The sequence below is a fragment of the Dryobates pubescens genome, chromosome 6 (genome assembly GCF_014839835.1).
Source record: "Dryobates pubescens isolate bDryPub1 chromosome 6, bDryPub1.pri, whole genome shotgun sequence".
In the NCBI taxonomy this organism is placed as follows: Eukaryota; Metazoa; Chordata; class Aves; order Piciformes; family Picidae; genus Dryobates; species Dryobates pubescens.
The window spans coordinates 41,709,801-41,733,347 of NC_071617.1; the positions used below are offsets into that span (position 1 = coordinate 41,709,801).

A 23,547-nucleotide genomic window follows, 5' to 3' on the forward strand; every position below is an offset into this window, starting at 1 on the left:
ATCTCTATCCTTTCTCTCCCTAGCCAGTCCATGGTGCCTGGGCAAACACACAACTTGCTGTGCAGGTAGGCTAATCTCCAGTGGGCAGTAGTTCCCCACCTAGAGTGCTGCATGCCCCACAGACTGACAAATCGTTGCCATCTGCACATGTCATCTGGGCAAGCTGTGCCACAACCTGAGCCTGTGCTGCTGCTCGATGGTCTGATCAGTGTCTCTGAGGGCAGTAGCTGTGGAAGCAGCACCTGCCTGTTCCCTTACAGCACAGTGCCAGGGGCAGAGTGACAGCTCAGGACTGGAGTTGAGCTATCTTTTCAGCTCTTGGGCCAAAAGGCTCTGCACTTCAGGCTCCTCCCCTTCCCCTACCTCCAGCCTGCCCTTTTTGCACTTCCGCAGCTCTGAGGGGTTTGGTAGGATCTGGCCAGCCCCTGCCTCTTGCCTGTGTCCCAGATGACAGAGAAGCCTGGGGCATCCCTTGGTTCATCTGCCCCTCACGCTCCGCTCACACCCCCTAAGAGGCTTTGTCATCCATGGCCACAGTGGCCCCTGGGGTTTGTCAGGGAAAAGCAACACCAACATCAACCTGGCTATGTTCCCCATTTGTGTGCAGGGATCTTGTCAGGCTTGCAGGTTTTGGGTTCAACCCTACCTGCTACTTGCCTGGGCAAAAGCAGAGAAACCTGTGTTTGGAAAGATAACTTTCCTGACCCAGAGACACTAGGGACACAGGAAGGGTTGGAAAACCTCTCCCCTCCTTCCAGGTATGTGGAAAAAACCCCCAACCAACCAACATTTGAAAGAACACTTACCCCCAGGGCACTCTATGCAGCACATTTTTAATTTAATAAAATAAAATAAGAAAAAAAGTTGCCTTTCAAAAGTACCAAAACCTGCTGTCTTGCCAGTCAGGTTGTGTTGAAAAGAAAAAGGTTAACCAGTAAAACCCAGGCTCCTGGAGAGGAGCAGCTTCCACTGCTCTGTCCTCCGCTGCTCTGGGGAGCAGGTGCCCACTTGCTCCATCCCCTGCTGCCTGGGGAGCAGGAACAAGGCACTGCAAGGAGACTGCCCCATTTCTCAGCCCTCCAGGCACAGTGGGGCTCTGGCCAAGCCCCAGGAAAGCTAGGGCTGATGCCTCCAGTGGGCAGGAAGAAGAGGGGCTATTGTGCTTCTCTGAATGGCAGCTGCAAAGCTCAAACCATGGCACTGAGACACCCCAAGGCGATGCTGGGGCTTCTGGGCAGCACAGCCTTTGGCCTGTAACAGCAGCAGATGTAACCAAAAAGCAACTTAAAACTCATCAAGCCTTGGGGGCCGCACCGGCCAGCCTCGGCTTCTGCATAAAAATCAGCCTGGGCTCAGGGCAGGGAAGTGTCTTGGGAGCCAGGGCAAGAACTGAAAAAAACAAATGGGGAAGTACTGGCTTTCACTGCAGCATGCCCTCCCAGAGCACATCCAGACCTGAGGCAGGACAGGCTGGAAGACCTCCCCTTAGCTGCACCTGCCCTACCTTGAGCACCTCCTGGGAGGGGTGCTGAGAGCCTTGGGAAAGGCTCAGCTTGGGACTTGCCACACATGGAGGTCTATCAAAAAGTAAGCTAGTGTTTTGCTTGCCCTTTTCTCCGGCTGAGTTCTGTCGTAATGACAGAAATGGAGAGGCGTTAGCCAGAGGCGAGGCGGTGCCAGGGAAAAGACCCCCTTGTTCCTCAGTGACTTTGGAGAGAAGCTAGGAGACAGAGGTGGGGTAGGAATACCAGCAGCCCCGTGCTGGTTTTCCTCCAGGATGCGAGCCCTCAGGCCCACGCCTCAGCTGGAAGTCTTTAACCTATTAAGGCAAACAGAAAGGTCTGGAACTGTGGCAGCCCAGAGCATTCCCTGGGCTTGTTCCAGCCCCTTTCCCAGGAAAAGCAGGTGGAAAAGTGAGTCACTGGTACAGCCTATCCATACCCCACCCTGCTCCTCAGTGGGTTCTGAGAAATCAAGCAAGAACCCCAAGTGAAGGCAGGACTGCAGGCACGGCTTAGATGCCACGGCACCAGTTCCTTAGACCTTCTGTACAGGGGTCTCGCCTGGCGGAAGCTTCTTACTGCGCTTCTTCATGCGGCTGCGGGCATAGACACGGAGGAAGAGGGCCACGAAGACAACAGCTACGCCCAGCCCGCCCACAACAGTGACAGCATGCCCGTAGATGAGGCAGGAGAGGAGGATGGCAAAGGCCTGGCGGAGTGTCATGATGATGGTGAAGACAGCTGCCCCAAACTGGTTGATGGTGTAGAAGATGAAGAGCTGGCCGCAGGCAGAGCACACCGAGAGCAGCACGGCGTGGGCCGTGAACTCTGAGTGGCGGGCCATGAAGTGTATCGACTCCAGCAAGGCACCCTGCTCCAGGAGCGAGCCCACGGTGAAGAGGCAGGAGAACACGTTGACACCAAACATCATCTGCACAGGAGACATCTTGTAGGTGAAGAGGGCATCCTGCCAGTTGGATGTGAAGCTGTCAAAGATTATGTAGCCAGCCAGGAGAACTACGCCTGAGAAAGTGGTGACGGTGGAGGCGTGCCTGTTAGGAGCGCTGGAGAGCAGGAACATGCTGACCCCCACGGAGATGAGGGCAGCAGTGAGGTACTCCCAGTACTCGTAACTCTTACGTGACACCAGTTTGCCCATCATCATCACTGGGATCACTTTGGAGGCTTTGGCCAGCACTTGGGTGGGAAAGCTGATGTATTTGAGTGCCTCATACTGGCACCAGCTGCTGAGGATGTTGGAGAGGGAAGCAAAGGAGTATTTGTACATAGGAGCCCCATGACGTGGCTGCTTGGTCAGAGCACAGTACAGACCAGCCACCGTGAAGGCCAGGATGCGGTTCATGAACACTAGGAACTGAGAGTCCGTGAACTTCTCACCAGGGTCCGTTTCAGTGGCACCGTATGTTCTTGTCATCACACGCTCCTGGAGCACGCCCCACGTGAGGTAGGAGGCCTGTGAAACAGGAGCAGCACAGGAAGAGTCAGGACCTGCAATGGCAGCTGTGAACACCCACGGGAAGAATGGACCCCAGGAGATCCTTGCTTGCCCCAGCACTGCCTCATCTTCCGCACGGCAATGCTTCCCTGACATGCTGGGAGATGGGGCCACACCCGCTCCACCACCCCTCTGAGGGAACCCACTGTCCCCTGCAGTTACAGCCAGGAACATCCCATCCCAAACCTGCTCAGTTTACAGCCTCCTGCAGGGAGAGAACACCACAAAGCAAACATCCTGGCATGCAGTGAGCAGTCACACTTTACACTGCCTGCTGAACCAGACCAACAGGATCAGGGAACCTTATGGACTCACAGCTGTGAGTCTGGTGCCAGACCCCTGCAGCAGGCCCTTGCAGTTCTCCCAGTGGCCTCTGCATTGGTTTTCACTTCCTGGGCTCATTTTTTTTTCACCCAAATGAATTTTAGTTTCAAACCCAGCAGGTGACATTGCCCTTCAGGGATGATTGCTGTTCTGGCTGTTACCTCCACTATTTCAGCAGCCTTGGTGACACAGTATCAAGCCCCTCACTGAAGTAACACAGACCTCCTCTCACCACACATCCCCTCCAGAGAAAGTGAGGCACGGATAGATGGAAGGACTTGCTGGTGACTGCAGCAAGGCTGAACAGGCTAGGATAGCAGGCCAGAGAGTGGGTATCTTCTGCCGACTGTGGGAGGCATGGGTTTTTCTATCACAATGATCATGACCCAAAAAGCTGCCCTTCCTAGTGACACTCAGGCTGTAGCTGAGAAATAGGGAAACTCAGAATAAAAAATCCTGTTTATCTGTAGCTGAATTCAGTATTTCTCTCCAGTATTTGAATCCAACCTGTCAAGGCAGGATGCATCAGCCCCAGGTGGTGACCCAGAGGAGAGCCTGGGAGATAAGAGAACTCAGACTATCTGCTTCTCTGACACGAGGGCCAGAACAAAAGCTAACAATCTGCTGAATCACAGAATTTTCCCTACCCATGGCTGCAGAGGAACTGCAGTCAGAGGGACAGGAGTCCCCAGCCCAGATGACATAAGTTAAACTGACCTCTGCAGCCCTTAGAGGTGATACAGCAGTGCTAGCGGGCTATCCCGGTTGAGAGGCTGTGCCCTAACCTGCAGCCCTGCACCAATCAAGAGCAGCACTGCATCCTTGGGCAGCCACGAACCTGCCGGCCACCTCCTCCCATGCAAAGGACTCCTACCTGTAGACCAGCAGCACAGAAGAGCAGCTTGAAGACCTGTCGGGTTGTAGAGGACTCTGTGGGCTCTGCCCGGGGTGGCAGGGAGCCATCCTCCTGGTGTACAGACTTCACCTCAGAGCCAAACACGCAGGATTTGATGACAGGGAAACAAATGCCGCGGCCTGAACGAGGTAGAACATGGAGACGGAATTACCCACAGCTTGGGCACCATGAGCTGCACCAGCTTGACAGGTGAACCTCCCCTCCTTACTAGCTTCTACATCTACTGGTGCAGGGGTCTTCAAGTAATTTATTTTGGGATAGCACCTAGATAGCACCCAGTTCTGAAATGCAGCCTTGCAAGCGGCTCAAGCCTGGTCTGACAGAGAAGGATGGGGAAACAAGCTGTCAGTGATGAACAGAACAGAACAGAATTAACCAGGTTGGAAAAGACCTTTGAGATCATCGTGTCCAACCTATCACCCAACACCATCTAATCAACTAAACCATGCAACCAAGCACCCCATCCAGTCTCTTCCTAAACACCTCCAGTGATGGTGACTCCACCACCTCCATGGGCAGCACATCCCAATGGCCAATCACTCTTTCTGTGAAGAACTTCTTCCTAACATCCAGCCTAAACCTCCCCTGGTGCAGCCTGAGACTGTGTCCTCTTGTTCTGGTGCTGGTTGCCTGGCCTGTCTACAACCTCCCTTCAGGTAGTTGTAGAGAGCAATAAGGTCACCCCTGAGCCTCCTCTTCTCCAGGCTAAGCAACCCCAGCTCCCTCAGCCTCTCCTCACAGGGCTGTGCTCCAAACCCCTCCCCAGCTTTGTTGCCCTTCTCCAGACACGCTCCAGCAACTCAACATCTTTCCTAAAGTGAGGGGCCCAGAACTGGACACAGGACTCAAGGTGTGGCCTAACCAGTGCAGTGTACAGGGGCAGAATGACTTCCCTGCTCCTGCTGGCCACACTGTTCCTGATACAGGCCAGGATGCCATTGGCCTTCTTGGCTGCCTGGGCACACTGCAGGCTCATGTTCAGCCTACCATCGACCAATACCCCCAGGTCCCTTCCTGTCTGGCCGCTCTCCAGCCACAGCGTTGACCAGCAACAGGGTTGACCAAGGGGCTGGAGGGGAGGTGGCAGGATAAGGAAGGGATGCTCCTGCCCTTACCTGTCTCCAGGTAATTCCTTCTCTTGAAGTACTGGATGAGGAGGAACCCTGGCACCACAATACTTGCGTAGCCAGCAGCATTAACAAAGAAACGGAAGAGCCAGAAGTCCCCCCATGAGTCCTGCAGGGCAGGGGAGATCTCTTCACCAGTAGCCATCACAGGGAGGGAAGCCAGCACAAGGGGAAGGCAAAATCTGCTGAAAGAGGAAGAGGCAGTTGGTGGGCTACTGGTACAAAGCCAGCCCTGCTTCACATGCCTGTGCCACCCACTGCCCAGCTTGCCGTCTGCCAGCAGGCAGCACCCAGATCCCACCCCAGTGACAAGAGCAACATCAACAGCACACAGAACAGGGAAAGCCCTCTGGAGTTGAAAAGCACATGCCAGACATTAATGTTTGTTTCTACTAGATGTGTTTGCTCTGGCTTAAGACATGTGGACTTAGAAACTTGGATTTCCAGGACCAGAGAGAACCTTTGACCACTGCCTGTAACCATGTGGTTTTGACAATGCCCTTACTCCAAATTCAAGGAACACCTTGCACCTCACCTTTTTAGGTTAAACTTTAGCACAGCTCTTGGGTAAAAAAGAAAAGGTCACTGAATGGAAAAAGTGACTCCTACCAAGCAGCTCATGTTTCAAGCCTGTGGCCAGAGCAGCCTTCATCTGAGAACAAACACTTCAGAACTTCCCCCTCTGGCTGTATCAGGTGAGTGGAGGAGAGCTGGGGAGGGCCCCAACTGACAGCCTCCCCCACTCCCCAGGCAGCCTTGGAAGGGAATGTGCCAAGGCATTCCCCACAGCTCACAGGAAATTACCAGGACTCATCTGCTTGGCAAGCAATAGTCAGAGAGCAAGGCTGGGAAGGAACTTTCCTACCAGCTGACTGGTTGGGACTTTACCAGGCCTATCTGAGAAGGAATAGCTGATATTCTTCAGCCATAACCCTAAGGTGGTGACCTAGCCAGATTTAAAACAGCTTTAATACTCCCTGAAGGAGTTCTTCCCTCCATTGTCCACTCCCTCACAAAGGCAAACCTTTGATATTCAGGGGCCATGCAAAGAACAAGAGTATCAGGTACACAACAGAATGAACAAGCAGGCAAGAACTTCCTATGTGCAAGGCCACTTGCATCCCTGCCTCACACAGTACACTGCATCTTCCTGCATCAGGGTAGAAGGTTTCCTTCATCCATGCTCCATCCCTTCCTCACTCTCTCCAACACAAAAAGCCTTCTGATTGCCTTTAGGTAGACAGGTGAGGGTGCTGTGGGGCTGGCTACATAAACATCTACCAGAAGCAGTTCTGGGCTCCTGTGACAGAAAGGGCAAGAGATGTTAATCACTTCTCCCCCTAAACAACTGAGTCACAGGAATTCAGGCCTTGTGAGGTGTACCTGGCTCCAACATAATACAACTGTAACCTCTAGGAGTCCTCATATGAAACTCTGACCTACAAACTTGCAGCTTTAAAGCTAAGGAAGTCCCTTACCATTTCATGAACAAGCAGCCCTCCCCAGTAACCTTTTGTCCCATTGGGAAACACCTGAGGGACTTTTCTTATCTTCACAGTCATTGGCCTCAGTTGCTGTGGCCAGGGCCCCGCAGTCCAACAACCCAACCTAAACCAAGGCTATGTTTCACACTGTAATCTCCCTTCTGTGACTTGAAGGACCCTGAAATTCCCAGTGTAGGGAGAAATGCCAACAGCTGGGGGTGGGTTTCTGTGCCTCCTTCCAATTTCCCACTCCATCCCCTGCTCTCCATTGGAGATAAAAGAGTTGACACCTCCACCCATCTTGTCTTGCTGCAGGAGCATCACTGTAGACTGTGTCAATCAAGAACAAGGCTCAGTGCAGGGAGCTGGGGTAAAGGATGATCGTGTGTTCCTGGATTTGCCCACATGAAACAATCCCAGTCGACTGCTGTAGCCCTCTTTCTGGGAAGAGGGTACAGAAGCACCATTTACTTTCACAGAAGTTAGATAGAAATGGCAGGGTTGGTTGCTACATTCATGGGCAATGACTCTCTTCAATTTGACACAGACCAACAGCCAGTCAGCTCTGTTCAGCGTGACTGTTCCTGCTGTTACCTCACCGCCCTCCTCAGCACTGCCACGGGAGCCAAACCAGCTCTGCTCTCCCACAGCGACTGTGAAGAGGAGGCTGTGGAGGCACAATGGCTCTCTATACCCGCACTAGCATTTCCCAGGCCCCGAGAGCTGACTCAGTGCAGCAAGGCCCTGCCCTCCCTGTCGAGGCTGGGAAGGAACAGGGCTGCCAGTGTTACAGGTAGAAAGGGGGGAGGCCGCGCAGGGTGAGCAGGCAGCATGCCGATGCATGAAAGGAGCCTTGGTCTGGGGCCTGCAGCACAGCCTGAGAGCCGAGACAACGGACTCGGGCACTGCTCCCCTCGGCACAGAAGGGACAGCTCAAAAGCACTGCTGCAGAGACGCGGTGGGCCACATTCTTCTAGCTGTGATGCAAAAATTTGGGTCCTAGGCTAGTCTGAAAAACATTTTTACAAAGCCTTGCCTGCTGCTTTGCTATATGGAAGCCCATCCCTAGCATTGCAAAGGATCGAGGTCAAATGCAGGCTTAGCAGTCTACCGCCCCTCACTTAACAGCTCGGTATTTCGTGCCCGCCCCTCCGCCCTGCAGGCGGCCCAAGGCCGGGCGGCAGGGACAGCCTGCGACCGTCCCGCCAGGGCCAACTGCCGCCTCCCGCCAGGGGCTGCCAGCAGAGGCTGCCGGCCGCCTGGGTCCTCGCCCGCCGGCCGGCCGCAGCGGCAGCCTCCGCCACGGACAGGGTCTTGCGGACCACGCTTCCCGCTCGAAGGTTCTTCTTTCCCTCCAAGCGCCAGCGGCATCTGCCCGGGGAGCGGCCCCGCAGGCCCAGGCACGGAGAGCGGCACCGTTCGGGCGGATGCGGGACGAGCAGGGTACCGGAGACGCCCCCTCGCTCGGCGGCCACGTCCGCAGGGAGCGAACCGATAGCGCGGCGGCAGCCCTCACCCACCCTCGCCTAGCGACTCCACGTCCAGCCCGGCCTCACTACCCACCTGCTGCCCGGCCCCGCTCCCGGCCGGCTCCCCTCGGCTCCGCTCCGGCAGCAGCGGCAGAATCCCTGCCCGGCGGGCTTGCGGCGACCCCGCACAGCGCCCCCTGCCGCTTCGGAGGGGCCGCGGCTGAGGGGCGGCCAGCGCTGTGCCCGCGCCACGTTCCTGTAGCGCTGAGGCACCGAGCTCCTGCGCAAGGCTTGGCGGCTGGATGAAGGGAAGGGGCCAGTACGGGCTCCCCCGTGCGTCGAAGCAGGAAATACTGAGTCGGGGAGGGGAAGCCAACGGACCGAAGAGGCGCCGGTCCCAGGCTGGTCCCCAGAAGCGGTTTCCAGGCCTGGGAGCCGGCGCCCCACTGCATCGCCCCGCACATGCTAAACCCGCGCTTGTCGTTCAGCTCCAGCCAAGCCTCTCGCCATGCAGAAGCCCTTAACCTTCATCCCCGGGCTCCCTCCGTTCCTTCCCTTGGGGCTCCCAGCCCTGCCCTAGGCACATGTGCAGCCGCTGCCAGCGACGGGCACAGCCCGGGGGCTAGCGGGGCTCTGCCCGGGGACGGCAGGCTTCCTCCGCCCCAGACCCCACGCTGCCCCAGCCTAGCAGCCCTGCACTCCCAGCCCAGCCCCAGGCAAGGCCACACAATAACATTACACAAGACACTTTATTTTTTTCCAAAACCCCACAATTACTTTATTAAAAATAATGAACAATGTTTTTGCAGATCACTTGTGTCTGCCTTTTTCTTCCTGCCCAGCTGCACACCTCATTCCAGCATGCCGCTCTGCCCTGCAGCACCCATTGCTCCTGTGCTGGACCACCTGGGAGTGGCACAGGCTCCCTGTAAAGGTGGCATGGGAGGAGCCTGGGTAGGCACCAGCTCCTTGACAGGTACTGGTCAAGGCCTATAAGCAGCAGGATGAGGCCCTGCTGGAAGGTGAGAGGCAAAAACCTCAAAAGAAAAGGGATAATCCAACCTAAGGCTGCTGAAAAGACCAAGTAAGCACCAGAGAAGCCCAGGGAGGGAGTAGCCCATGCTGCTTTTCTAGCAGCAGGCCCTTGCTCATTGTCTTTCCAAGGGAAGAGGGAAGGTAGCGGCTCACAGCACAACATCTCGGGCAATTGCGCCATCCAAGCAACAGCTGCTGCCAGCCAGCAAATGGGGAAAGTCCCTGGCCAAGGTGGGGTCAGGCATGCTCAGTGTTTCCATCTCCACGGGCGAGTGGCTGCTCGTTCCCTAATGCACAGCACGTGCTCCTGGGGCTCGGAGGCGGCACCGGGAAGGATGCAGAGCTGAACAACAGAAGGCAGACGTAGGTACACCTGCCATCCCCTCAGCCTTCATCCTGGAGGAATCTAAAACCCAGGGGAGACCTATGCCCTGAGGCTGATAACATCCCAAGCCAGGAGATCAGGCAGGATTGTTTTTTTAGCCTCTCTGAGAAAAAGGAAAGCAGAGTGCAGTAGCAAGATGTCAGGCATGATAGCAGCAGCAGCAGCGATCTACAGCCTGGTCTTTTGCACCTCCTATGCTCTTTCTTCAGCCTTGAGGTCACTCAACAGGCAGCAAGGAAATAGAGTGCCAGGCTGGGATACCCCCAACCTCAGCATTGAGCATTGGAATATTTCTTCAAGGGAGAAGCCCCTGTGCTGCTACTCACCTTCCTTGTGCCATGCAAAGGACCCAAAGGAGCAGGCAGGCCGGGGAAGCCCCTGCAGCCTTCACATGTTGGGTGCCCATGGTAATGCTGAGCCTCCCACTGCTGTGAGGGAGTAGGTTAGATCATGTGAGACCTCAGGCACCCACAGCAAGAACAAACATTTATTAGTGAGCATTACTCTCTTCACCCCACACTTATTCTGATGGTATTTGCAGGTGCCAGAGGGTGCTTCATCCACCGTGAAAAGGAGTCCTCTCCTATTCCTTCCCTGTGCAAGCTGAAGACCTCCACAAACCAAATGGATGGCAGGGAGGGGCAATTCAGTCCTGCTGCTAGGCACAAATACTAAAAATTAAGCCTTTCATGTAGTGCTCATAGTGCCACCTTCTTCCCCCTGGGAAGGCAGCCTGAGGCAAACAAAACTTTTCCAAAGAGGAGAAGAAAGGGTAAGTCTCCCAAAGTGGCTCTGCTCCCACTCAATTATAGGCAGGCAAGGTCCCAGTGGGCAGCAGTTCAGAGCAAGGAGGCATCTTGACGGGCCAAAGGAATCCAGCCGCTCATTCAGTGCACACAACAGGCTTCCCCGAGATCTTCAGGTCATCAAAGGGCAGCAAGGCGAGGAGCTGCAAAGGCCAAGGGTCACATCTCCATCAGGCTCAGGCAGAGGCTCAAATATTCCTTCCCAGCCTTGAAGCCTCCCACCTCCCCAGGGAAGTACCAAGAAACCCTGTCTGGGCTTTCCCTAAGCCTCAAGGCAACAGGCAGTCATCTCAGAGGCCCCCAGAGCCTGCACCCTATCAGGGAGAATGGCCACAGCTAGGAACTCCTCTTAGGAGTTCCACCTAAACTGTCCAACCCCTGCACCCCTCGGCACACTGGCAGAACCACAGGCCTCCCCCCTCAGACTCACATCGTCGTTGCCATCAGCCAGGTCCTGCGCTGTCTCGTTCTCCATGTTCCTCAGCAGGGTGTCAGCCCCCGAGTGCGAGAGGATGGCAGCGATGACAGTGTCCTTGCGGCCCACGGCCAGGTGGAGCGGGGTGCAGCCGTTGTACATCTGGGCATCGACGTAGGCCCCATTGTGCAGCAGGAACTGGACAGCCTTGCGGTTGCGACACTCCACGGCCAGGTGCAACGGCGTCTTCCCGCTTGTGCCTTCCTGCAACCCGCCGACCACAAGGGCGTGGGTACAGAGTCCCCTCGGGTGGGCCCTGCAGCACCCACCCATGCCCTGCTGACAGGGTGCGGTTCCCATCTTGACTGCAGCCACAGCACCCAACAGCCCCGCGTGAACCTTTCCTCGCTTGCCCTTCAACATTCCGTGTCTCGAAGCCCCACAGCAATCCTGCCACCACCCAGCACTGCCTGCCCAAAGGCTAGAGGGAGTGCCCAAGGGAGCTACACGCTGGGCCCACCATCACCCAAACAACTCGCCATGTCCCCAGTCTTACTCGAACATCAATGTAGGCACCACTCTCCAGCAACAGAGACATCATCTGGATGTTCCCCTTCAAGGTGCTGATGTGCAGACAAGCCAAGCCTGGGGTGGGGAGGCAGAAAACAGCAACACAGTCAGCCCAGCCCAGCCCAAGGCATGCCAACCCCAGCTCCATGCATGCTCTGCTGTGCTCCCAGATCCCTACATACACAATGCATGGTCTCTGCACCAGCCCAGATGCACCCCCCAGGTCTCACCTTGCCAGTTCTGGAGCTGCAGGTCCTGGTGGTACCCAGGGGGCTGGGCTGTACCCTCTGGTGGGGCTGTGCCCTGCAATAGCTGCTGGGCACAGTGCAGGTGCTGCTGCTCACAGGCGAGGTGCAGAGGGGTGTTGCCATTGTGGTCCTGCAGCCCAGGGTTCACTCCCTTGTGGATCAGTGCCTGGATCACACTGGGCTGCTCCAGGTACACAGCAAGGTGAAGTGGGGTCTGGAGAGGAGATGAGGACTGAAATTAGGGAAGTGGGGGATGCCCCACTGGACACAAGGCATGATGAGCCACACCAGTCTGCAAGAGCCACACGAGTCAACCCGGGGGCACAGGCTGCTGCACAGGAGCCCGCCCCTGTCCCAGGGTTATGAGCGGCTGGCACTGGGGAGTGCAAACAGCTTGCTGCTCCCTGCACTTCAGCACAAGGATCACCTCAGGGGGCAGATTCACTTTCCCAGGTTATCTACCCTGCCACCTTCAAGCCATGCCTGCTCCACCCTCCAGGACGGTGGCATCCTGGGCCCTCACAAACGACCCTTTTATCCTTTAACCTGAGAGAGGTGACAGCTCCCAGCACTATCTCCCACACCCTTCTTCCCCTCCCTGAAAAGTGGCCTTCACCACTCTTTGGAGGAAGCAGGTGGGGTCCTGGGGAATGACTGAATGGATGAGGCATTTATCCAGGGAGCAACCTGTGGCACCTGCCTTCCTCCCATCTTCCATCACGTCCACATACCTGGAAAAGATCATTTTGGATCTCCAGCACCTCTCTGGGCAGTTGAGCGATGCAGCAGAGTGCTACAGCTGGGACACAGTGAATAATGGCCAGGTGAACCAACCTACAGAGGGAATAAAGGGAATGGGAGAGTTGAAAAGGAAACTGAGCCCCAAGTCCCATGCTTAGGAGCAGAGCTACCTCCACTGCTGCATGGAGGAATAACCTCCTTGACTCCCAGAGTCCTTTTCCCACCAGCTCAGAGCTTCTCCATTTTGCCCTCTCCCTGGGGAACCTTGGCAGCAGGGCAAGGCAGGAACATGGCCTGAAGGCAGTCTTTCACTTTAATCCCCAAGGGGAACAGACCCCACTAAGCACTGCAGGGTTCTCCCTTAGGCCTCACAACATCTGCAAAGCTTGGACTCAGCACTGCCCAAAGCCAGGCCTCCAAATGGTGCAGGTCCAAAGAGCCTGGGATGCATTTTACAGAGTCCAAGGACCAAGACCAGCAGCTGCAGAGGGAGGTCTATGCTCTGGCAGCTGCCTGGGGATTTCCAGTTCCCTGCTGCTAGCTGCACACTGGACTTCTGCTTTCCTCTCCATGAAGGCAGGCAGCCAAAGCCAGGCAAGACCCCATCACCTGCATGGCACAGTCTCCATGCCAGCCAATCTGTTGGCTCACACCAATTTCCTCTTCTTCCTCCCCACATCCTTCCCTTTCAGCACTGCCCTGACAGTGCTGGCACGCAGCCCACCAGAGCAGCAGGGCACCAGAGGTGCAGCCATTGGAGCTTGGTGGCCAGCAGGGAGCCCTGGTCCTCAGAGCTGTGGCCCCTACAGCCATTCGGTGGCCTGACAGCTCAGAGCCCCCCAGGCCAGGGAGAGGTTTTATTCCTAGCCAGGTCTGATGATGGCCCCCAGCAGAGTCAGAAGAGAAGTGAGAGCAGGATGGAGGCTGAGCTGAGCGGGAATTTCCAGGCCCCTCTGATGACCTCCTACACTCCAAGGCTGTCCTGTGAAGACAGACTGGCCCCCTGCCACAGGCCCCCCGGTTCCCTGGCAGACACCTTTGGCCAGCCCCAGTCATGGTGGGCCGCAGCAAGGAGCAAGCGGCAGACCCCACTCTGCAGAGCATGAGCTAAGCCTCCTGCCACCTCAACACTGCACTTGGACCCCTGGGTAGGATTTTGTCTCTGGCAGAGCTCCAAAATGAAGGTTGGGCTTTAAATGGGTTCTTGTCAGCCACACTGTTTGGAGGAGGCTGGCAGGGCTGAGGAATGGAGGGCGAGAGCTGTGCCAGTCCTGGCGAGACACCCCACTCAGCCCAGTTTGGGGATGTCACCTGTGATGTGAGGGATGGACAGCTTCCTTCTGCAGATGGGAAGCCAAGACCTGGCCTTAAAATATTGCTGCAGAGCCTCAGGGCTGGCGCTGCCTTCCCACCAGCTGCAGGGGCAACATGAATGTGCTGAGAAGCACAGTCCCCCAAAATGTCCTTAATCCAAGCCCTCCCAAAGACTGTCAGAGGGTTGAGCCAGCAACTGGGACCCCAGGCACTCTCAGCTGAGCCCTGTTTTTGGCAATTAAACAATGCCAGTTCCTCCTTCAGAGGCTGGGCGAAGACTCTGCATCTCCACGGATGTCCCGGGTCACACCATGGCAGGGAATTCCCTGCTGGAAGGAGAAGGCCCTCACATTTGCCTCTGCACTGCCATGGAGTGTCCCCTCACCACCAGCACTCCCCAGGGGAGGAGGCTGCAAGCCAGGGCTGAGTTGCTCCATGGGCAGGGTCCGGCTGCTTTTGGAAGACTGTGGGACAAGGGCATAGCCAAGGAGCTCAAGCTAGGTTAGCAGGGGGGAAAGAGTGAAGGGCAAAGCTGGGGGACCCAGCTGCAAAAATAGCCCTCTGCTCAGTGGGCTCTTGCTGGCCCCAGCCTGGGTATGATGCAGGTACTAGGCCCCTGGTCTGTGGCAGTGCCTGCTCTGAGGTGTCCTTTGCCCTCTTGCAGAGACAGCTTCTGTTTCTCCAAACTTACTCTCAGGCACCACGTGCTGGAGGAGGCTGTGGAATCTGCCTTCTTCAGGTATGACAGATATAAGACTGTCAGACAGGGGACTTCCCAAGGCAATTCAGCTTGAACTTTAAACCTCTGCTGCTTTCACTTTCCAGAGCCACACTGGGCTCCTGGGGGAAGAGAGCAGTCCCTGGGGTTGCACCCTGCTGAAGCCAGCCCCCGCATCCCCAGGAATCCCCCTGGCCCCTCTGCCACAACCCACACCATTCTGCACTGTCATGTGGGGATGAGTGAGGCAGTTACTCAGGGGAGATGGAAACCCCAGACAGCCCTCTGCTGCCACTGGCACCCCACTATTCGTAGTTTGGGTGGCTTTGCAGCTTGCCAAGGTGGCAAAACCACTCAGAGCTGGGCTGGCACCAAGCAAGTTTGGATGCCTATGCCATAGAGGCAAGGAGGAAAACCATCTTCACCCAGGCAGAGCTCAGGCTTTCACCTCAAAGCTGGGATTTACCTGTTTCCAAGGATCCCGCTCCCCACCTCCCTCTTCCTTCACCTAGGTGCAGCCTCTTCCTGTACTTTTGTTGCTGCATTCATTCCCGTCTTTCCTCATTGCCTGGCCTCAACTTCCTGAAATGGCTGCAAGAGCTCAGGGGAATCAGAGAGGCCACTGGGCTGGGATGAGCTCACCAGAGCATGTGTGCACCAAAGCACTCTGTGCCATCGGCAGCGATGCCAAGCAGGAGTCGCGAGCATCTCCTGCTAAGCTGTGAAACCTCCTACGCCCAGAGGACCTGAGGCACAAGCATCTTGCCAAACTCCACTTTCTCACAGCCATGGCTATAAGCAAACCTCTGTCTCTGCCATGGCAGCTACACCACCCAGCTGCTGACAGGCCGCTGCATGCTGGCACACAGTGCTCACAGCTGAGGCCAGGGCACGGTGATGCAGATACCTGCTTGCTTCTGGACACTCCTCCTCACCCAGCCGTGGCCCCATGCCTTGGCCAGAAGCAGCCCTCCACCCTGCCATGCTCAGACCCCTGCCCTTCCCTCAGCTACCTGCATGAATCTCCTCTGCCTTCCTCTGCCTGCTCCCTCCCTTACCACACTGCTACAGGGGTGAGTGCCCAGCAGGGACTTTTCAAAAGAGTAGGAGATGGTGGAGCTGTGGGCAGGGGAGAGGTGGCCAGCCTAGGAGCACAGACTGCTGGGCTCATTCTCAGCTTTTCCACTTGCTCACCAGCTCGATCCTGGCACAGTCTGACCCAGTGCTCTGAATTGCAAAGGTCTCATGGGCACAGGGTGATCTACCCATCACCTGAGAGAAAACAATCCTGGAGCAGAGGGGTCACAGCTGTCCCTAGGGATGTCTCAAGGTCTGAACAGGCCACGTCCAAGATGATCCTAGTTTAGGCACATGAGAGCATCCATTTCTGTACTGAGCGACCTCAAGCACCTGGTAGGAAAAGTGTCCACACCTGAAAATTGGAGGCAGGAGAACACAGTAAGGGTGACACCCAGCTCAGACATGCAAGCTGAACCGATAAAGTCCATCCAGTTCTCCAGCTATCCTCTTCCCTCCCTCTAGAAAAGGGATTGACCATGCAGATCATCCCATTTGTGGAGCAAGACACCTTGTCTGCAAAGCAGCCTCTCTCTTCACCATCTCACCCCAGAAGCATGTAAGACAAGGGGTCCAGCATTCAGCAGAATGTGCCTTGACAGTTTTTTTCTCTCTCTCTCTCTAAATAAGGTCCCTGCCAGCTTCAGAAACTATTCACTCCTGGCTCCTTATTTTGGCTGAGTGGAGCAGTAGGAAATCATGCAAACAATTCACACAAGAGAAACTTGTTCAGGGGAGGAAATGGCCCCAGAAGCAATAGAAAGCAGATCAAGGGAAGAGGAAAACAGCAGGGGAATTCCACACTTACCCTGTTCTCCTGTTCCAGCCCCATAATCTGCACTGCTAACCGCTTCCTCAGCCACCAACATGAACCCCTGCCAGTAGGCTCAGCAAGCAAAGCTCCATCCTGCCCTGCAGCCCTCCAAGAGCCCAGCCTTGGCAGCAGCTGCTTCCCAGCCTGCTGCTTCTGGGGCCAAAGGGAGGTGTGGGAGCAATGGGTGAGCAGTGTCAACAGCCTCCACTTTTCCTGTGGTGCTCTGCACAGCATCTGCTCTGGGTATTAGCAGATGAGGGATGCTGAGGGCTGACTGCTGGGGAAGCATTGCAAGAGGGCTGTGAGCACCTCGTTTTTCAGTGAAGTGGCAGAGGAGGAGGTGGGGAGATGAAGGTGCCCCATTCACTTACATACAGTACCCCTGGCCTCAAATCCTCAAGTCTCTGCACCCACACATTTGAGCATTTTTGCTCCATTTCTCAGCAGCTGGTGGGTCTGGTATTGCAGAAGCACTAAATATCAAATGCAAGCAGAATGCTCCATGCAAGATGAGGTATCTGTCCCACACTACCATCACTGCAGGGATGGGCCAAGCCAGAAAGCAGGTCAGCCCATTCCAGGACAGCCCAGTCACAGGCTGAGAAGCAAGACAAACCACTGCAATAAAAGCAGCAACTTCAGTTCAAATGGAGCAAATTCAGATTCTCACTCATCAGGAGGCAAGCACATTCTCTCACAGTTTCTTTATACAGTCTTGAAGTCAGAATAGCCTCTTACAAGAGGACAGTGCCTGGGCTTTGCCAGAACCTGTACAGTATAGCCTATCAGACATTTAGCGCTTCACATATGTCCTCACTGCCTCAGGATTTTCTTTTCAGCACAGAATCACCAAGGTTGGAAGAGACCTCAAAGATCACCAAGTCCAACCCATGACCATAGACCTCACAACTAAACCATGGCACCAAGTGCCACGTCCAGTCCCCTCTTGAACACCTCCAGGGATGGTGATTCCAGACCATGGGCAGACCATTCCAATGGCTAACAACTCTCTCTGTGAAGAACTTCCTCCTCACCTCGAGCCTAAACTTCCCCTGGCACAGCTTGAGACTGTGTCCTCTTGTTCTGATGCTGCTTGCCTGGGAGACCAACCCCTCCTGGCTACAACCTCCCTTCAGGTAGTTGTAGACAGCAATAAGGTCTGCCCTGAGCCTCCTCTTCTCCAGGCTAAGCAACCCCAGCTCCCTCAGCCTCTCCTCATAAGGCTTGTGCTCGAGGCCTCTCCCCAGCCTCCTTGCCCTTCTCTGGACACTAGCTGTGGGTCTAGGGTGTATCACCACCCCCCTTCAGCCCTCCATCTGCCCTAGTCAGAGGGGCTTCCCATCTCTGGGATGCAAAGAACATCCCAGACAGCTCACCGAGAGGCACCCAGTAGCCACTCTCATAGCTCAGACCCCACAGCCTCTCTTTCTAAAGAGTCACATCTGACTCCTCTTTCACCTACCTTGTATTTAAAAAAATAATAATGATTTTTAAAATTCAACAAGAGTCACAGCTTGCTTTGTTAACTTAGCAGAGCTCAAGCCTCTCCCTTCCCACCTCGACTAATCTGTTACTCTCAGGCATTAGTCTTCTACATCCCAGGATGTGGAAATTTCCAGCCATTCTTTCCCTTCCTCTGTGCTGAAGTTCCCTGTGCCTCTCCCCAGCTCCAAGGTGGAAAATCTGAAGAAACTTCCTCCAGGCCAGGCTGATGTCATCTGAAGAGGGGAAAAAAATAAATCTCTTCATGCCTGCAGTCTCAGAGGGCTGCCAGGACTTACCCATCTCGCATCAAGGCTTTATGTGTGTGACTCCTGTGGCAGCTAGCAGCTTCTAGGGCATTCTCAAGGAGCCTATGCAAAGCTGCCTGCTGTCACTTGGAGGAGCACCAAGCCCTCCCCCCCCGCTCACCAAACTCCTGAGCAGGTACAAAGAAGAGCCAAGAGTCCAGGCACAAGAAGCTGGACTAAAGCTCCCCCTGGAATAATCAGAAGCATCTCTCTCTGCTTCCCATTCAACTACGGCCATGCGCTGCTGGGGAGCCAGCAACAGCCTATGACAGCTGAGCAGGGGGACTCCCAGCCCAACTCCCAGCATGCAGGCATGCTCTCTGCACCAGGCTTCCTTAATGCTGCTAAAACTGTGGCTCTCTAGTCTTCTGCTTCTTTTTCCTTCTTTCTTAGTCATTTCCCTTTGCTGTCACATGCTGAGCATTCCCCGAGGCACGCACACACACCTCCATGGGCAGGGAGGTTCAGTAACACCCCTGCACAGCAGGGCAAGCACCAAGCAAGCAGCTACACCAGAGCTGGCAGCCTGGATGGGGACAGCATCTATTCCCTGCATGGGGAATATTTCTAGCACAAGGCTACAGGAGTTGGGTTACAACAGGCACATGCTGATGAACAACCATTAGAAGTGGCTCCTAGATGAGCCTTTGTGCCATGCCTGCTCACATGGGGGAGAGCTCAGCAGGGAAGGCCCCTTTGTTACTATCGCAGGGAGGAGAGCTCAGAACATCAGCTTCCATGAGGCCCCAGCTTGACTCGATTAACTGTCCCTGAGCCCTTGTTAAGGCATCTCAGCTCACAAGTCACTGGCACGTGATTTCTTATCAGGAGATGGGGCAGCACTTGTCTCTGATGGAAGGGGGAAGTCGGGCTTCCTCTGCTCCCCTCCCTCTTTCCCTGCCAGAAACACACACCCCACCAAAAATCACTGGGTTCTATTTTCTACGTGAGGAGGCTGAGATGGCTCTCTTGTGACTGAACTGGGGTCTCCCAGCCCCTACCCTTGCAGACAAGCTGTGCTGCTTTGCATGGAGGGCCCCATGCCGAAGACAGGCTGGGGGCGGGGCAGGAGGGTGGCTCTTGCAGCACCACACAGCCAGAGGGCCCAGAGCAAGACTGCATGTGCTCTACCCAGCTGCCCAAGGGACCCATCACCATGGCATCAGGTACTGATGACATAAACTGGCGTGTGGTACAAAGACCAGAATGGGCAGAAAGTGAAACGCTAAGTTTAAGATAGAATATATGGTTCTAGAGAAAGGAAGCTCTGCCTATTTTCCCACCCTGATGAATCAGCCTTGCCTCTCCAGAGCTGACAGAGGCTGCCATATGCCCAAGCAAACAGAGAGGTTTTCCCTTGTACTAAAACACCAAAGACAATTTCAGCAGACCCATCCCACTCTGAAGGAGCTGATCCTATGCTCACCCCTTTCCCAGGATACTGTACTCATGCATCTGCCTGGCAAGGCTGGGAAGGAAGGAGTTTCCTTAGTGAATCCTAACAAAGCCTGAGCTTGTCCAGAGGCCAGGGCACAGTGATAAAGCTGCCAGCAGCCTGCTCAGAGCTATCCATGCCTGCAGCTGGAAAGCCCTTCTCTTCACTTCCACCCAGAGCACTCCCATAAGGATTCAATTCAGCAGAAAAGGAGCTGGTTTACAAGGAATACACAAACGCTTGGAGGAGACTGCTTGGTTCATGAGATAAAGGCAGATGCTTGGAAGAGGCTGCATAAGCACACAGGACTTGCTCTCTACCCAGCTGCAGAATAAGCAGGATACATATCACTGCCCTAAGCACAACCATCACCTTCTGCCTGTCACCACATTCCTCACCCTTGACCACCAGCTCTCACTTGAGGACTAAAGTTCAGTGCAGCTCCGACTTCAAGGCAGAGGGACTGCCAGTGACACTGGAAAGGCATGGGGAGGGCTGAGACTTGGACAATGATTCTTGGAAGATGGTACCCACACATTTCACTGACCATCCCACCCACATCTCCCCTGTTGGCCAATTTCCTTCCTGTAGAAGCAGGACTCCTAATTTTGAGGGAGGGAAGAGTCAGTTTCAGTCCCATTGCTTCACCCTACCTAGGTTAATGCTCCTCTACCAGAGAGATGAGCAGGAAGGTACCCAAGGAGGATCCTGCTGATTGCCCAAGCATGTGCTCCTCTCTTCTGTCTCTACTTCCTTTACTTCCCCACAAGCATCAGGCTGAAAAACACAGCCCACTCAAAGGCATACATCAAGGAGTCATGGGTGGGCAAGCTAGAGAAACTATGGACAGACAAGGTATTTGTCAGATGGAGAGCCAAAACTTTTGCCAGCTCTTAACGTGAGCCCGGTGCTCCTCTCCACCACCAGCCAGGGCACCTGGGGAAACAGGAACTCCTGAACTTTTTGTATTTTCAGAATTAAAATTCAGGAAAGTGCTGTTGCCCAGATCTTCTCAAACATAATGATCATAGTGTGATTTTACTTCTCAGCCCGGAGCTGTTTTGCAGCAGGCATTCAAGCAAAGCACACCAGAAACTGTGCTACTGACAGAGATGAAAAGGCGGCGGTGGGTTTGTCTGGCTGGATTAAAGGGATGCAGCCTGTGGCCATCCAGTCCTCCTTCTCCCAAGACCTTCTGTCACTAGATGAGAAATGGCTCCACAGAATGTAGCTGTTAGTGTCAGCCTGGACTTGGCTTTTGCAGGTGAAACTGGTGGCAGTTCAGTGAGTCGCCGGCCGCTCGCGGCGCTCATTTGCATCAACCAAGCAGTGGATGTTCAGCGTTTCTAAATATAAATGCCGCCTACCTCTGCCACAGTGTCAGGAAGAGAGACAGGAATAGCAGAAACAGAAATCCACAGCCTCGCCACTCAAACCACAAGAATAGTTTTTTCTCCAAGCGCCGAGAGCAGAGCGATGCCAGGACATGGACAGGCTGGAGCTGCATGAGCTGCACCACCAGCAGCCTCTTTGCTCCCTCGCTCATTCTTTACGCATTTCCTGTTCTGAACTGCACTATCAGTGAGAAAAAAACAGAAGAGCAAATGCAACCATTTGGTGAACTTTCCAGGAGCCTCTCCTGCCTACAGTAACCAAGGCACCACTAATTAATATTTCCCTGGTTAATTAGATGCTTGTGTTAGGTTTCTCCAAGCAAGTTTGACAAGCAAAGGGTTCAGCCACCTTACAAGACAGCCCCAAGCAGCAAAAGCATATCCAATCGGCTGCATCTGCTTGGCTCACTGTAGAAGAGCAAGCAGAGAGCCCTTAGCACACCATAATGGTCTAGTCTGGTGGGCTCTTCTGAGGCATTAACTTCCAGAGGTCTACCTTAAAAGATTCCTGGCACTCTCCATGAGCAGCTTGGCTCTAATACTACAGCTGGGAAAGGTTATGAACCTCATCCATGCTAGGGAGCCCCAGAGCAAGTCTGTAGATAGGATAGGACAAGAAGAAGCACTAACTAGGTGTGTGGCTGGTGAGTGTGGGAGGCTGGGTTTAGTCTAACCTTGCCACAAGACTTCCAGCCAATCCTCAGAGCAGATCGCACAATGGGCATTAACGAACTAATTCCCACATGCACAGGCTCCTTCCAAACTGGGAAGTGAACACTTGGGCTGGCTCCCAGCTTGTCTTCAGCCTCAGAACAGGATCACAGAACATTAGGGGTTGGAAGGGACCTCCAGAGATCGAGTCTAACCCCCTTGCCAGAGCAGGCCACAAAGGAATGCATCCAGGTGGGTTTTGAAAGCGTCCAGAGAAGAAAATGCACTATGCCAGGCAAGGACAGAGCCTTCTTGCCACTCCTGCTACTGAAGACATTTGCTTGCTCATGTCGGTGCCTCTTAGTTTCTCTTCTTCCTCCACCATTACTCATGGTTAAACTCCAGCCTGGTTTTGGGGTAAAGCCTTGCCCTTAGCTGTGAGCACACTTCACTCATGCTGTGTGTGTACTCGTGAAGAAAACCTTCCACTGAGAGAATATGCAACAGGAAAACACTGTGAATAGCTGAAGGAAGTTACTAGAAGCCAAACCAGCATGATATCTCTGCCCTTGAGAGAGCTTTACAGATGTGGGAAGCCTCCTCTCATTAACAGAAATACTCATCTCTGTCACAGAAGCTGAGGAGAGCAGCCCCATAGCGGGGCGTGTGTTGCAACTCTGCTGGGAGTTACTGCTGTACAGGCTGGCTGGCAAAGCAAGGCCATCTCCCCCTGAGAACAAGCAGCTCTTGGGCTGCTTGGCTGAGCTGTTATCGGTGGCCAACTTCCACTCGAGATGGGCTTCCTACAGCAGGTCGGCTCTCTGGCCACATTGCCTGGGCTGCCTCTCTATGCTGGACATGGGTCGGACCCCTCGCTAGCCACCCACCCAAACCATGTATCCGTCTGCAACGCAAAGCCGGAGGCTCCTCGGACGGGCGCCTGGGGAGCCCTTCAAGGCCGGCTGGACGGGAGTTCCCCGGGAAAGGGCTGGGGGCCAGCGCAGATAAAGCAAGGCTTATCTCTAAGCACCGGCTCCGCGCCAGCGGCCGGGTCAGAGGGGCCTAGTCCGCGGCCAGTGGGGGCCCGATGCTCGCCAGCCGACCCCGGGGAAGGAGGGCCGGGGCCGGGGTCACTCACGTGTCTCCGTCCTCCGAAATATAGGTGAGGGCCTCCAGCTGCTGCCGGCTGAGCCCCTCGGACGGCGGCGGCTCCTCGGCGCCGCAGGCGGCCGGGGGCCCGGGCAGAGGCTCGGGAAGGGCGCCGGAGCCGTAGCTAGAGTCCAGCCGCTCCTCGGCAGTCTCGGCGAGGGTCTCGGTCTCGGCGGCGGGAGGCGTCTCGGCAGCGGCAGCAGGGGTGTCCCTCCCGCCCGGCAGCGAGCGCAGCGACTCGATGCCCGAGTCACACTGCCCGTCCTCGCCCTCCCAGCCCGCCGCTTCCTTGCGGCAGTCGCCGCCCGCCGTCCGCGACATCGCTCAGCGCCCACAGCCCGCCCGCCGCGGCCCCGAGCCCGGCCTCAGCGCCGGGGGTCTCATGGCCGGAAAGCCAGCCAGCGGCGCCCTGCGCAGAGCCTCCGCGACGGCTCCTCCTCCTGCCCGCGTTGAGTCAGCCCCGCCCAGCCCCGCCTGCCCGGGATTCCCCCCACTGCCGCCCCGCCCCGGCACACCCCCACCCCCGGCACACCCCCACCCCCCGCACCCTCCAAAGGGACGACTGCCGCTCCCCCCGCTTTGTCCAGTAGTGAAGAGAGAGCGCTAGGAGAGAGAAAACCTACCCATGGGCGCGGCACGTGTGGGCAAGGTCCAGCAGCCTGAGGGG

At 55.5% G+C, this 23,547-nt stretch overlaps 2 protein-coding genes across 3 annotated transcripts; both read right to left on the minus strand.

Annotated features, from left to right (window-relative positions):
* Window positions 1-828: 828 nt before the first annotated feature.
* SLC35B2 (solute carrier family 35 member B2) lies at window positions 829-8,514 on the minus strand. Of its 2 annotated transcripts, none has more exons than XM_054162404.1 (4): window positions 8,433-8,514; window positions 5,374-5,567; window positions 4,217-4,377; window positions 829-2,976 (listed from the first exon to the last, which is right to left on the minus strand). In XM_054162404.1, exons 2-4 carry the CDS (start codon window positions 5,528-5,530, stop codon window positions 2,038-2,040), a joined length of 1,257 nt encoding a protein of 418 aa, XP_054018379.1. In that variant the 5' UTR covers window positions 5,531-5,567; window positions 8,433-8,514; the 3' UTR covers window positions 829-2,037. The 2 variants fall into 2 exon arrangements, with proteins under 2 accessions (XP_054018379.1, XP_054018380.1); XM_054162405.1 differs by having other exon boundaries at window positions 5,374-5,570; window positions 8,433-8,487.
* A 1,583-nt stretch (window positions 8,515-10,097) lies between these two features.
* NFKBIE (NFKB inhibitor epsilon) lies at window positions 10,098-23,312 on the minus strand. The gene is made up of 6 exons (XM_054162406.1): window positions 22,870-23,312; window positions 12,529-12,631; window positions 11,780-12,011; window positions 11,536-11,624; window positions 10,995-11,243; window positions 10,098-10,707 (listed from the first exon to the last, which is right to left on the minus strand). The coding sequence occupies exons 1-6, from the start codon at window positions 23,199-23,201 to the stop codon at window positions 10,642-10,644; spliced, it is 1,071 nt and encodes a 356-aa protein (XP_054018381.1). The 5' UTR covers window positions 23,202-23,312; the 3' UTR covers window positions 10,098-10,641.
* Window positions 23,313-23,547: the final 235 nt, after the last annotated feature.